Source organism: Bufo gargarizans, chromosome 6, assembly GCF_014858855.1.
Source record: "Bufo gargarizans isolate SCDJY-AF-19 chromosome 6, ASM1485885v1, whole genome shotgun sequence".
In the NCBI taxonomy this organism is placed as follows: domain Eukaryota; kingdom Metazoa; phylum Chordata; class Amphibia; order Anura; family Bufonidae; genus Bufo; species Bufo gargarizans.
This window is the reverse complement of record NC_058085.1, coordinates 74,103,877-74,119,831: the sequence shown is the minus strand read 5'-3', so window position 1 is coordinate 74,119,831 and position 15,955 is coordinate 74,103,877. Positions and strand designations below refer to the sequence as shown.

The 15,955-nt window shown below is 41.6% G+C and overlaps 1 protein-coding gene across 1 annotated transcript in view; it reads left to right on the top strand.

The window, feature by feature from the left end:
• The window catches only part of CD40 (CD40 molecule), a 37,708-nt gene extending 31,923 nt beyond the window's left edge, over window positions 1–5,785 (top strand). Inside the window, exons 7-9 of the mRNA XM_044297866.1 lie at window positions 3,973–4,068; window positions 4,764–4,798; window positions 4,894–5,785. Of these exons, the coding sequence (XP_044153801.1) occupies window positions 3,973–4,068; window positions 4,764–4,798; window positions 4,894–5,049 (287 nt within the window). The 3' untranslated portion in view covers window positions 5,050–5,785. The remainder of the gene's footprint in view (window positions 1–3,972; window positions 4,069–4,763; window positions 4,799–4,893) is intronic.
• Window positions 5,786–15,955: the final 10,170 nt, after the last annotated feature.

Below are 15,955 nucleotides of genomic sequence, written 5' to 3'. Positions count from 1 at the left end.
CTGTCTCCTCCAAGCCTACGATGCTCCCCTGGGATCCCTTGATGTCAACATCCGGTTTGACCACCATTGCCAATAATGTGATTAAGACCATACAGGTCCTTCTAAAAAATTTAGCATATTGTGATAAAGTTCATTATTTTCTGTAATGTACTGATAAACATTAGACTTTCATATATTTTAGATTCATTACACACCAACTGAAGTAGTTCAAGCCTTTTATTGTTTTAATATTGATGATTTTGGCCACAGCTCATAAAAACCAAAATTTCCTATCTAAAAAAATTAGCATATTTCATCCGACCAATAAAAGAAAAGTGTTTTTAATACAAAAAAAGTCAACCTTCAAATAATTATGTTCAGTTATGCACTCAATACTTGGTCGGGAATCCTTTTGCAGAAATGACTGCTTCAATGCGGCGTGGCATGGAGGCGATCAGCCTGTGGCACTGCTGAGGTGTTATGTAGGCCCAGGATGCTTCACTGCGGCGTGGCATGAGGCAATCAGCCTGTGGCACTGCTGAGGTGTTATGGAGGCCCAGGATGCTTCAAAAGCGGCCTTAAGCTCATCCAGAGTGTTGGGTCTTGCGTCTCTCAACTTTCTCTTCCCAATATCCCACAGATTCTCTATGGGGTTCAGGTCAGGAGAGTTGGCAGGTCAATTGAGCCCAGTAATACCATGGTCAGTAAACCATTTACCAGTGGTTTTGGCACTGTGAGCAGGTGCCAGGTCGTGCTGAAAAATGAAATCTTCATCTCCATAAAGCTTTTAAGCAGATGGAAGCATGAAGTGCTCCAAAATCTCCTGATAGCGGCTGCATTGACCCTGCCCTTGATAAAACACAGTGGACCAACACCAGCAGCTGACATGGCACCCCAGACCATCACTGACTGTGGGGACTGGACACTGGACTTCAGGCATTTTGGCATTTCCCTCTCCCCAGTCTTCCTCCAGACTCTGGCACCTTGATTTCCGAATGACATGCAAAATTTGCTTTCATCCGAAAAAAGTACTTTGGACCACTAAGCAACAGTCCAGTGCTGCTTCTCTGTAGCCCAGGTCAGGCTCTTCTGCCGCTGTTTCTGGTTCAAAAGTGGCTTGACCTGGGGAATGCGGCACCTGTAGCCCATTTCCTCCACACGCCTGTACACGGGGGCTCTGGATGTTTCTACTCCAGACTCAGTCCACTGCTTCCGCAGCTCCCCCAAGGTCTGGAATCGGTCCTTCTCCACAATCTTCCTCAGGGTCCGGTCACCTCTTCTCGTTGTGCAGCGTTTTCTGCCACACTTTTTCCTTCCTACAGACTTCCCACTGAGGGGCCTTGATACAGCACTCTGGGAACAGCCTATTCCTTCAGACATGTCTTTCTGTGTCTTACCCTCTTGCTTGAGGGGTCAATGATGGCCTTCTGGACAGCAGTCAGGTCGGCAGTCTGACCCATGATTGCCGTTTGGAGTAATGAACCAGGCTGGGAGTTTTTAAAAGCCTCAGGAATCTTTTGCAGGTGTTTAGAGTTAATTAGTTGATTCAGATGATTAGGTTAATAGCTCGTTTAGAGAACCTTTTTCATGATATGCTAATTTTTTGAGATAGGAATTTTGGTTTTTCATGAGCTGTATGCCAAAATCATCAATATTACAACAATAAAAGGCTTGAACTCCTTCAGTTGGTGTGTAATGAATCTAAAATATATGAAAGTCTAATGTTTATCAGTACATTACAGAAAATAATGAACTTTATCACAATATGCTAATTTTTTTAAAAGGACCTGTATACCCTTGAGTCATATGACCATTTGTCTTCACTGCAACCAGTGATTGGCGGCAGTGATGTCAAACCATATGTTGACATTGATGGAGCCCAGTGGAACATCACAGGCCTGGAGGAGAAGGAACGGAAAGCCAGGCCTTGGAAGCAGGTCATCTTTCCCTTACAGGTCTGGCCAAGTGGGGGTTTACCCCCCCCCCCCCCATTCTTTCACAACCCCTTTCAGAAGAGATCTCAAAAATGGTAAAGATAAACACAAATATGTTCATTTATCTAAATGGAAAATATACATATACCAACAATGGCTATATTCCCCAATATTCAGCACTAGCAGGGTAAAGGACCTTGGGTTCCAAACCTTGCATCAGTAGAATTCTACATTTCTTGACATCAAAATACAGGATTGTTATTCCTTCCCTACTTTATCTACGACTCAACAGAAAGAATTGTTTGAACCCTGACAGTAATTACAATGATTATCACCATTTCTTCGTGCTGGCAGTGGTCAGTCATTGACATGGGTCTGTTATTATCTTCTCGTTCTAGTGCAAAGGTCTTATTATATGTGAACACATATTTGTAAAAACAATTGATGATAATAGCAAGGTTTGAAAGACATGCATCGATATGTAACAATAATATGTTTTTCATCATTTTCCTCCTGTTTTGACTGCTAATGGCTAGCATGCAGAATCAGGTTTACATGAGGGATATCACTCCGACAAATGATCATTTTCACGTCATCATATAAGATTTAGGCAATGACAAATGTTTGAATTTTGGCTGATCGTGCGATAGCTGCACATGTTTACACTCGACAATGATTGGTCACATTTGCTTGACAAAATAATTTATTTATACCATAATTAGCCAGTGAAAGAGGCCCTTAAAGGGATTTTCTAGGACCTTCATATTCATGGCCGGTCCTCAGGACAATTTATCAATGTGTGATCGGCGGTGGTCCGACTCTCGGAAACCCTGACAAATCTGCAGTTTTTAGGTAGCTCTGGCACCAAAAGTCAACAATGAAACTACACATCTCCGTCCACTATGTAGATGATGAAGCTAGTTACTGCAGGGATGCTCCCATTGAAGTGAATGGGAGCAGTGGTGCAGTAACATGCTCCATAAACCAGGAACACATACTCACACAGCAGTCGGCATCAGCAAGTACCTGCAGGATGGCTGATGATGGGACCCCTGCAGTGAAATTTAGAAGGTGAGTCCCTAGTGAAAGAGGATACTGGCTGGCTTGCCTCTATCCCAATAAATTATCTCAGCTACCTACAAGTGTAGTTTGTTAAATAATCGACAAAGTTTATATAGACACATAGAGCGAAAGAGTGTATGATTCCTATATGTAGTAAAGTCAATGTACTGTCCAATGTGCCACCGGGGGAATGGGGACTAGGGGACCACCCTGACTCAGAAGCTCCCATGAGTCAACTGCTCCCATGTTGGCCAGTCTAAGCCTGAATGGAGCTGTGTAGTTCTGTTGCCTATTCCCAGCACTGAGCTACTGAAAAACAGCGGATCAGCAGGGGTGCTGGAAGTCGGACACCCGTCAGTCTGGATAAACCATCAATATAAAAGTCCAGAAAAAAACATTTAAGACAAATAGATGAGCCCCTGACTTATAGGGAGTCATGTCTACAAATATAAAAAAAATGCAATGTATGATTAATGTACTAGAAATCTAAGGCCATATCATAATTCCACGCATGAACTGGATATTTATTGCCACAATTTTAAGTGTTTCTTGTCATAGGTGTTCTTTGGAAAAAGTTTTCATGGTTTTATAGGAAAAGGTACAATAATCCAAACCTTCACACTACATAATGCAACCACGTGCACAGAACCATATGTATTCTACAGCAGTGCTTCTCAAACTGTGAAGAGGGCCTTTGTAGAGATACACCAATCTCTGCTTTAACAGCATAACCAGCTTTTGACTTTTGTGCTTATTTTAATGTTCTACAGTCAGAGTTCAGCAAATATATTTTAAAATAAATGCAGCTAATTATTAAATATTTTGCCAGAGACTAAGACTAGTGGTGAGGCCAAGGTATCACCCTATTCTGGCTTCTGAAGCTTCAGTAGAAAAATAATAAAGGATCTGAAGGAGGTTGCAACTTTCACATTTTTGTAGAGTATTGTACTGCTTTAGCATTTTTCTATATACATATACATGTTTCTTCCGTTTTAAGGACCTAGGCCACCAACTAATCAGTCTAATGCTTGGATCTATATCGTGGTCTTTGTGGGAGTCTTTGTAGCAATCGTGTTGCCTGTCGTAATCTTTGGTAAGTAGAAATACCATCATAGCGCAAAAACTGCGTAAAGAAGGTGAAAAGGTCTATTCATGTCAGACTGAATGTTCATCTGACAGCTACATTATCTCATACCTAAGGCCAGTTTTATTAAACCATTTTAACTTTTTAATGCGTAATGCCATACATGTAGGGCATTATTGCCCAGTGGTTGTATGGACCGAGCTCTAACTAATCAAGAGGAAGTCAAAACCAACTATTCCTGGACAATCTTAGCCAAATTTTACTCATTTAATAACAAACAGATACCTTCACAACATCACTAAGTCAACTTCATATTTTCTTTGCATTTAATAAACCACATACCACCCTGTTATTACAGTTGTGTTCTTCCTTACTTTTCTATTTGGCTTGAGATATCCAGAGATAAACACTGCAAGATGAACATTTTTAAAAGAAAAAACCTTTTGCGCCACTCACGATACTAGTCATCTCGCGCTCATCTGGTGCTCATTATCTTGCTAGTCATCTTGCACTCTTGGCTCGAGGTATCTCAAATCATCTGAGATATCTTGAGCCACGTAGAATGGTTAGGAAAGATGCATATGTACTTTAGCCACATGATGAATATCTACTCATCTTTATATACTGCTTAACTTATATCCTCATGACGTTTATGAATATGATAACATACATTACTATGGTTAACCTGTTTTTGTCTTATTTAGTGAGGAAATCAAAACTTAGGAAGAAAATTAGAAAGGTAAGAGATTGTCTTTAACTCATATTCAAGTATGTTTATATACAGTAGGAGCCCATCTGCCACAACATTTATGTTTTTGCTTTAAATTTTAACAGGATCCACCTGAGGAGCACAATCCACAGCAGCTTATCAAACCTAAAGAAGACAACCTTCCTGAAGAAGATCAGGATGATCAGGATATTACAATGCAAGGATTGCCGGTGGCCCAGGAGCAGGGGAAGGACTACCATATGTCTCAGGAGGAAGTCTGAGAGAACGATGCATTTCAACATCAGCATAGCCACAGAATCAGACATCTTAGATGGGCAACAGTCTTTTAAAGACTATTAAACTGGATTTAAACAAAACTAGTGTACATTCAGATGTTTCGCATCACATCACTTGAAGCCTGACTTTCAGTAACCCAAAGATTTTCTTTGCATTGTGCTTTTAATATAAATGGAAAAATGACTACGTTTTATGAAATTGTAGTTCAGGTTTCAGAAATGTTATTTTTTTTTTATATTTTAATTTATTTATTAAGATTTGTGTTCTTTTTTACCTTTTGAAAACGTACCCAGTGACACGGAAACATATAATAATGACATTGATAATGCATTACAGACAATACACAGTGTGCTGTCCGCATTTCCGGAGCGCGCCCCCGATCTTCCGGTCCGCGGCTCCAGAAAAAAATAGAACATGTCCTATTCGGACAAGAATAGATAGTTCTATGGGGGTGCCGGCCGGATGAATTGCAGATCCGCAATACACTATGGACGTGTGAATGGACCCCAAACCTAGAAATAAATCACACAAGTAGGCTCAGCTCTCTCTGCAACTGTCACGCCCTCTCCACTTGATTGACAAGAACAGGCAGTAAAAACATCAATTCATCATACCTGGCCCTGTCAATCAGTGCACCGAAAAAAAAAAAACTAAAAAAACACAGAATGCACAGGGAAGCTATTCATTTTTCAAGCATCCGCTAATTTGGTTATGGGTGTGTGCACAAGGCCTAAACTAGATGTCTGAGAAGTGTATTCTTCCAACAATTGAGAGGAATCTTGCTGTGATGCAGAAAAATGAGACCTGAACCCAAAAGTCCTAAACCTTTAATCGGTCAGTTGTTTTACTGCCATCCACAATGGTTCTAACACTCTCCATTCCCAGTATATTAAAAGAGAGCTCTTTGGGGGTCATTATATCACCAGCAATTAAGCGTAAGTGAAGACTAAGTTCTAAGCATTTTTAGGGCTGCCACCTGGTGCAGATTTCAGTTTCTGGTGCATGGACCTCTCTAGGATATGCCAAATGCACCTCTTAATAAAACTGGTGCAATTTACACCTTTGTATTATTATTATTTTTTTATTAAGACTGGCATAAAAAAACTTCAGTCTTAATAAATTTAATATCCAAAAAAGAGGGAGTGAAACCTGGAGCGCACATCCACATGCTATGCTTTGATCTAATAACTGCTTCTGAGCATAATTAACATTGCTTCTCAGCGTAATAGATAGTATGCAGCCCCCTATGTTGCATGCTATACATGAGGCACTGGTATATATTTTGATCAAAAAAGCATAAGCCCACTCACCACGCCAAGGTTGCCTCCTTGAGTGGGAACCCACTCTAAATGTAGTGCGGCACTGTGTCGCGACCACCGACACTGCAGCACTGCACCAGATGCCGGCGGGACCCAGCAGTCAAACAGCACCCCTGCTGTCTGACAATGCCACCCCAGCACTGGGACCCACCAACCCACAAGCACAGAACCACAGCAACAATGGCCACCATGCAGCACCGCACCATGTGAACACTTGTCAAAATTAGGGCTCATGCACTCGACCTTGTGCCAGCCGGGCACGTATTGCGACCCACAAACAGCGGGTCCACATTTTTGTACTGCATCACCATTCACTTGAATGGGTCCGAAATCCGGAAGGTGCGGAACGGAGGCACGGAACCCTACTTAAGAACTACAAAATGGGTCCGTGTCCGCATGCGGCGGGCCCTAAGGTCGTTGCCCTTGCAGGTCCTCAGCACGGCCCGGGCCGGTTAGTGATGAGCGGCAGGGGCAATATTCGAATTTGCGATATTTTGCAAATATTTCTCCAGTCATTATTTTCTTGATTGCAGAAATCGGCACTTGAAAATTTGTGATACGAAAATTTGCAATCAACCGCTACTCCTAAAGTCAAAGATATTGCAGCCTTCTCATTGGCCCACAAGCAGTGAGGGATCATGGGTACTGATGAAAAAAAATCTAGAATATTCGCGATACGCTATAGCACTATATTCCAGTTATTCGTGAATCCTCAAAGTGCCAATATTCGCGATAAAAATTTGCGATTAGAATATTCACGATCAACACTAGTGTGCATGAGCTTTTATGTAGACTCCTGCTAATTAAAATCACCTGGGCCGAATGGGAGGAGTGCTGATACCAGGGAGCAAAAAAAGGGAACGTAAATATATTCAATATCCAAAAAAAGGGAGTGAAACCTGGAGCGCACATTCACATGCTATGCTTTGATCTAATAACTGCTTCTCAGCATAATAGATAGTATGCAGCCCCATATGTTGCATGCTGTACAAGAGGCATTGGTATATATTTTGATCAAAAAAGCATAAGCCCACTCACCGCGCCAAGGTAAAAAAAATTCCGATAATTTTCTGTATGTATGTATATATATATATATATATATATTTTATTTTTTTAAGAACTAGTCATTTAGACATTGAATTGCCCCATAACAGTATGCCCCAGTACAGTATGTTTCCTAGTAAATGTACATCAATTTTCATCCTGTAAATAAAACTGTTCACGTCCTTAAGCACTTGCATCCTAAGCAGCATTTCTGAATGTGGCATACAATGCATAGTGGGTTATTTATGTGCTTTTAGGACTATTACTATACTTTTACCGCTCAATTGTAAAGAAACTGTATATTATTATTCATCTTTTACTGAATTGTGTTCCCACTACAGCCATCAACTCAGAATCTGCTGCTTACGGTTAACAGGGTACTGCTTACCCATCTCCCTACAGTATTTTAAAATGTGTTGACATTCAGCGTGCAGAATTATTCGGATGGTAGTGCGACTACTTAAGAAACATTTTAACTCAAAAGCAAATGTTCACTAGATACTGTTGGTGAGGAAGTTCGGGGTCAACCTAGGTAGTAGGCCAACCTAGGTAGATGTCACAGCTTGCTGGGCTTGAGGAGTCCACGGAGATGGTGTAATACCAAGGGTGGGGCCACAATGGACTTTTAGTCACCCATGAGCATCACTGGAATAGTGCTATAAAAACAAATAAACATAATTTATAAAAAAATATAAATTTTTCTTAAAATATCTGGTATGTAACATTGTATAGTTGTTTTCTTAATAAAACATTGATACAAAGAATCAAATCATGAGTTTTTAATATTTTCCCACATGTTGAATAGAGAGGTTTTTGACCAGTGTGAAAGTGGAAAGTAATTTCATTACAGAAACATGGAGTTATGAGCAAACTTATAGATGTATGGACGAGGGAGAGGAGAGCAATGCAGTATCTGAATATCCATACATGTAAGTGACTCGAACATACATGCAGTAACTCTAAAATGACTGCCTATGGTTCCAACTTCCAAGCCTCAGAGTAGAAAGAGTAACTCTACAATACAAACTTTAAAGGGGTTCTCCGAGTTTGGGAACCTCTTTTTGTATGGCCAAGCAAGGGTGTAGTAGTTTAAAAAAAAAAAAAGTCTCAACTGTCACCGACTCTCCTGTTCCAGCACCGAGCTACCTTCTCCTCTGCTTCCAGTCCCTGCTGGACCAGAAGTGGACATCACTGCTGCTGGCCAATCAAACTGCTCAGAAGTAACTTATGCAAGTACAATGATGACAACTGCCACAGCTGAGGCCATTTATTGGCCAGCAGCAGTGATTTGAGTGTAGATGGCACCTCACATTTCAGGTCCAACAGGAACTGGAAATGAATGAAAGCTGGGAGCTTGGTGTTGGAACCAGAGCATTGGTGACAAGTGAGTTATTTTTAACCCTTGGACCCTTTCTGCACATATACAGTACAAGGGGTTGCCAGTCTCGGAGAACTCCATTAACAAGAAAATTCTTTGCAGACTGCTAGAAGAACATAACCCCTTCTGGACCTCCATTGTACTTATACAATGGAAGTATGGTCTTTAAACATGGGGCCTGATCAAAAGCTGAGAGGGAACCATAGTCGCCGGGTGTTGCAGAAAATGAGCCCTCACATAGGTCTCTAGACTCAGTGGTTAGCACTGGTGCCTTGCAGCGCTGGGGTCCTAGGTTCGAATCCAACCAAGGACAACATCTGCCTGGAGTTTGTATGTTCTCCCTGTATTTGTGTGGGTTTCCTCCCACACTCCAAAGACATACCGATAGGGACCTTAGATTGTGAGCCCCATTGGGGACAGCTGGATACTAATGTCTGTAAAGCGCTGGGGAATATAGTAGCGCTATGTAAGTGCATAAAATAAATAAATAAATTTATGGGGGTCAGAATGTGACAAATAAAAAAAAATCGAATTTTTTCATATATTTTTTTTCAGTATTTGGTATTGCTTTAATCTTACTGACCTGTAGAATGCAGGTGACTGAGTTTAAGGCCTCATGCACACAAGCGTATTTTGTTTCCTTGTCCGTTCAGTTCAGTATGTCCGTTCCGTAGCCCCGCAAAAAAAAAAAAAATAGTGCATGTCCTATTTTTTTCTAGTTCGCGGACAAGGATAGCCTTTATTACAATGGATCCGCAAAAATAACATATCCGCCCCCCAAAAAACGGATGCCATACCGACATCATCCGTTTTTTGGGGGCGGATCCGCAATTTGCAGACCGCAAAACACATACGGTCGTGTGCATGTAGCCTTACTGTATAAAGAACACTATAAAAATGAAATCCATAAAACTGTGGCAGAATTGTGGGGTTTTTTCCAATTGCACCACTTTTAATGGCATTAAACAATGCCATTAGAAAGGACAACTTGTCTCGCAACAAACAAGTGCTCATACATCTATGTGAATTGAAAAATAAAAAAGTTATGGCTGTGAGAAGGTAGATAAAAACAAAAATGCAAAGATGAAAAATCTTAAGGTCTTGAAGGGGTTAAACAACATATGAAAATTATATTTCTGAAGTGGTTCTATAACATGGAGTAAAGTAATAGTATTCAGTGTCATAATAGGAGACCTTGTACCAAACAAACGGCATGTGCTTTGTCTGAGGATTTTCAAGGATTCCGTTTTGTAGCAATACAACCAAGAACAGTTGAGTATTACAGAGACACGTTCTCATGGTTTCCAGATCATTGTTATCAGGACAGGAACCAACAGAAATTGTGTGCGGTTATTATACAATACACAGCTTTTTGTGATTAATCGTTGTTCTAATTTTACCTACTGCCACAACTGACAAATGATCAGGTGCACTGATAGCATCTGTCTCTGGCAACCATCTTTAAATAATTCTCCAGTATTTAGGAAAATCAGTGTAACAGATAACATATTTGGTTTGGTCAACCATGGTCATTTTTATTTTTTGTCCATTATGTACTGCATCGATCATTTGTTTACAGTATATATTGCATCTTGTGTATATTGTAATATCCAAGATACTTCTCTTGCATTGGAAGCATCTTCTGATGTTTATTTCCAAGAGTAGCAAGATAAAGATAATGAGGATCAACTTGGGCATGGAACCCCGGTGTACAACCAAGCTAACGGGAGACCTGGGTTTACTGTTATAGATCTGGACCGTAGACTGTCAGTTCCCTGATTGGATTGACACAGACAAGACTGAGTTGCTGTTTAGGGTTATGATAATGCAGCGTGCCTCGGATGAGCCGATGCAGAGGATGGGAGTGGTAGTGGCTCTGATGAAGTGTTGTGTCACAATGTACACCCTCAGGCCATTGCTGTCTGGGGGTTGGTGCAGTATAAATGTCATTTTGAAGAATGATGCCAGAAGTGAACATATAACAGTCTCTTTTACTAAGTGCAAAGTATATCTTTTGGTACATTCAATAGCAGGAATTTTCAAATGCAATTTCTGGCACTAGTAGGGAATATGGAGGCAGGTTGGATGGCTACAATTTCACCCTTGTGGGTGTAGGTGTACACTATCAGGTCCAGATTTCAGCTTTAAGTGGTCTAGTGGTAGTTTGGGTGATGGGTGTCTTAGCTGTAGTCCCTCACCTTCCACCAGTGTCTTTGATGCAGGTGTTCTATCTGCTACCTGATTTCTGAAGTATTTGCTTGAGGATGACTTTAGTTGTTCTCTCTGGAGCATCCTTTACAGAAGCAGGAGCTCTGCAGGTGGTTCCCTCTCCTCTCTGTGTCTGGACAGGAACTCCCCCTCCTGGCAGGAAGCAGGACCAGCCCACTCCTGACAAGAGGGGAGGGTGATTAGCCCTGTTCCTACCAACCTTTTCCATCCATAACCTTCCTGGAAGATACGGCCAAAAACATGAAAAGTACATTACAATACATTACAGTAATTGCTGATACAACCAGGTCTGGGGTACTGCAATAATGAATAATAAATGAGGTCAAATAAATTATTGGCTGGGTCATCTGTATAACTAAGTCAACCACCAACTATTCTTCTACATAAACCACTGAGGGCCAGGCCATGGCACAGCAGGCAGGGAGGGGCTAACCACAGAAAAGAGCAGAGCTTTGGTGCAAGAAGAGCAATAGTGGCACCTTGATTGCACCAAAGGTCTAATCTCCATATTAAGAAACAGTGTCATAACTCTAGAACGGAGCATCGGATCAGCAGAAGTAAAAAAAAGAGCATTTGGTTCACGTGAACCACAGCTATGTGTCTATCCAAAACAACTGGATAGGGAGGCTGATGGTGACTTTCAGACCTTACACCAGGGGTGCACAAAGTTTCCTGTTAGGGGGCCACATTGCCAGACTAAACCAATGACGAGGTCCGAAATTAAAATTTAAAGGTGTATTAACAACTAAAATATTGTACTTATGGCATATTGAACACACATTATATACCATTAATGTCTAGTTACACTTCCAGGACTCCCATCTAATCGGAGAAATACATGAAAAATACATGTGAGCAGCCACAAGACATAGGCATACATGTCTGTTACCAGATGGTTGGGAGCCGCACAGAATGGTATCAAGGGCCGCATGTGGCCCCCGGGCCGCAGGTTGTGAACCCCTGCCTTACACCAACAGATTATTTGACCAATTTCTGTCTAATCAGACCAATAGTTGGTGTGTGTGTAACAAAAGATCTGCGTGTGTAATCAGCCATCTGACCAATGATTGGTCAGAAAATCTGTCCGATAATCTGTTGGTGTAAATAAGAAGCTACTTATACTGTTCCGTGAGGTTACTAATTATGTGTTACGGAATATGTGACTTTGAGGTCCTTTAAATGTAATAATATATAAATATGGGTATGAATCACTCCTTGGTGCTAATTTACAAGACTAAATGTAATTTTAAGACTTCAAATGCATTAGACATAGTGAACTGGAAATGGTGAAATCTTTTGTAATATTTGGAGCTCTTTCCAATTTATTAGTCATTAGAGTCTGTTTTTCCACTCAAATAAACACCTCATTGGAGGTGGTGATCACCCATTATTAGAATACTATATGTGGATAAACTGATATAATTAAATTCTCGAAAAATGGCATAATGATTTTGATGATTTTTTCATGAGTTTCCCATCTGTAGATTTGTGCACAGGTATCCCGAATAGCCACCAAGATACCACTTCATGAGAATGTCACCAGCAACCTCCCTATCCCATGTTTGCATAGACACATACTGTGGCTGTGGTTCACCTGATAAAAAAATGGATTTTCTCTTGTTGATCCAAAGCTCCATTCCTGAGTTATAATACTTTTTCTTAATATGCACATTAGGCCTTTGGTGCAATGAGGGCAGCACCATTGCTCTTGTTGCACACAAGCTCCGCTCCTTTCTGTTCCCAGCCCCTTCCTGGATGCTTTGCCACTGCCTGGTGCTGTCAATCCAAGCAGCGAGGGAGGGGATAGCCACAGAAATTAGTGGAGCCTGGGTGTAACAAGAGCAATGGTCATGCCCTCCATGCACCAAAGGCGTAATTTCCAAATTTGAGAAAGTGTCATAACTTGGGAATTAAGCGTTGGAACAGTGTTTTAATCAGGTGAACCACAGCTATGTGGTTTACTGGCTGAGAAAGAACGCTTAAAAACAATAATTTATTATCATCATATTAAAATATAGTGGCTACCCGCCAACAAACATATCAGGCTGAGAGCAAAGATGTAGCGGACTGCTTGTATAAATATCAAGCCACTCACCTTGTCACTGATGAGCAAGGCCTCGTTCACATCACCGTTTTTCCTTTCTGTTCTCCGGCTCCGCTGAGTAGCAGGAGAACGGAAAGGATGGAGTCTGCGGATAACTGAGACCTAACTGAGCGTAACGGAGCCTAAAGACCCCATAGAGGCAGAACTTTCGTCTCCGTTCAAAAATCATGTTCTGAGAGGACACCGAACGGACCCCATTATAGTCTGTGGGGTCTTTAGGTTCCGTTACGCTCAGTTAGGTCTCAGTTATCTGCAGAATCCATCCTTTCCGTTCTCCTGCTCCTCAACGGAGCCTGAGAACGGAAAGGAGAAACGATGATGTGAACGAGGCCTTAAAGAATCAGTGTGTGGTGCTAGAGATACATTGTTGCCTCCACACTCTCACCACACACACTCAGATACACTGTATTCTCTTTATGTGTATCTGTTACTCAAGCAGGTCATTCAGGGCTAATGGCAGTGTTATCTGATAGGGGGTGGATTGGTCTAGTATGTACTTGTAGCCACCAGTCATAATCCCTGTCATTGCCGAGCCCTATGACCTATGTTAAGGCATAATACATGAATCCCTGCCTCATCTAGCGTCCACTCGATGCGTTTCTATGCTACCCTATTCAGGGCAGGCTGGGCAGCCATTCATCAGGAGCAGAGCTTTCATCACCCAGATGCAGATCGCCCATACACGTGGCGTATCATGGGTGCTGGGAGATAGAGGGAGAAGTGCTGCATGTTGGAGACGCCACACGTGCAGCATGGAGTAGCGAAGCCTTCGGCTCTATGACGGCCGTGTGTGGTGAGAGTGTAGAGGCAACATCGTATCTCTAGCACCACATACAGATTCTTTTACTCATCAGTGACAAGGGGACGAGTGGCTTGATATTTATACAAGCAGTCCGCTACCTCTTTGCACTCAGCCTGATCTGTTTGTTGGCGGGTAGCCACTATATTTTAATATGATGATAATAAATTATTGTTTTTAAGTGTTCTTTCTCAGGCAGTAAACCATTGATCTATAGAAGGGATGCTCAACCTGCGGCCCTCCAGCTGTTGTAAAACTAAAACTCCCATCATGCCCTGCTGTAGGCTGATAGCTGTAGGCTGTCTGGGAATCCTGGGAGTTGTAGTTTTGCAACAGCTGGAGGGCCGCAGGTTGAGCATCCCTGATCTATAGTGACAAGTACGTAAACCAGTATCAACTTTAGTTACTCATTTAGAACCACAGCTATGTGTCTATGCAAACTGTGTGATAGGGATGTCACTGTTGATAGATTTCCTTTAAAGTGGTTGTCCCATTACAAAAGCATAGGATAGGGGATAAGTGTCTGATCAGTAGGGCATTAGGGGCACTAGAATAAGAGCCCGTGTTCTCCCGTTTAAATGGGGCAGTGGACCAACAGGCATGCTGCCACTCCCTTCAACTGTATGAGACGCCTGTTCTAGTGATTACTGGTAGAGATGAGCGAATTGAAGCTGACAAAGTGGAATTCGATCAGAATTTCAGGAAAAATTAGATTCGCACCGAATCCGAATTTCCTCGCGATTCGTGATAATGAATCAAATTTTTCCCGAAAATGGCTGCTACATGTGTGAGGACATCGAGCAAGGAACTCTGGGAAGGCGGGATCACCCATAATGCCATGCATGCAGCCAATCAGCAGCCAGCCCTGTGATGTCACAGTCCTATAAATAGCCTCAGCCATCTTAGAGTTTGCCATTTTCCAGTGTACTTAGTGCAGGGAAAAATGTCAGCAGGCGCTAGGGACAATGTTAGAAAAAACTTCATTGTGCAAAAAAAAAAAAATTTACAAGTGCAGGGAAAGAATATTCAAGGTGTAGGTAGGTAAAGAATAGGGAGGAATCATTCCACAGCATTTATGTTGAACAGGGTTCAGTAGGGGATGTTACAGCCTGGGTATTAAGAAAAATCCTATTACACCTTGCTGCACTGTGGACCCAAATTGCCATTATATAGCTCTGTAATTCCAGCAAACCATTCTTGTTATTGGGGTGCAAGTGCTGTTTGATACAGCCATTGACAGGGTTTATTACAAATATTTCTACGTCTTATTTGCCCTTGTGCAGTGCAGTTACAGTATATGTTCTAAGGCTAGGTCTACACAACGACATTTGTCGCGCAACATTTTGTTGCACAACAATTTTTAAAATGATAGTCTTTGGTGTCGCACTGAGACATGCAACATGCTGCGACTGCGACAGTCGCTAAAAATCTATTAGAAATAGATTTTTCTGCGTCTGTCGCGTCGCAGTCGCAGCATGTCGCATGTCGTAGTGCGAGACCATAGACTATCATTATAAAAATTGTCGCGTGACATTGGTGCGACATCAATGTCACGTGACACATGTTGCAGTTTAGTGGTGCCCTATGTGTCTCGCGACTTATTGTCGTCGTGTAGACCTAGCCTAAAGCATTTTTTGGCTTGTATTCGTGGGAAAAAAGGGGCTTATTAGCTGTTGTTTGGTGAAGTGCGGAAATTACAGCCCTTTTTGTCGTGTATTAGTAGCAAAATAAAATATATTTGCCGATCAGCGATGCAGTTATATGTTCTAATGCCGTTTGGGGCATGTATTAGTGCAAAAAGAAAATATATATTTTCTGATCAGCGGTGCAGTTATATGTTCTAAAGCTGTTTGTGGCATGTATTAGTGGGGAAAAGGGGAAAAAGGGCTTATTAGCTGTTATGTGGTGAAGTGAGAGAATTACAGGGTGTTTTAATTTCCATTTAATTTATTTATTTGATTTAACAGTATGTCAGACAGAGAAGTGCCAGACCCTGTGCAAGCTAATCTTGTCCCCC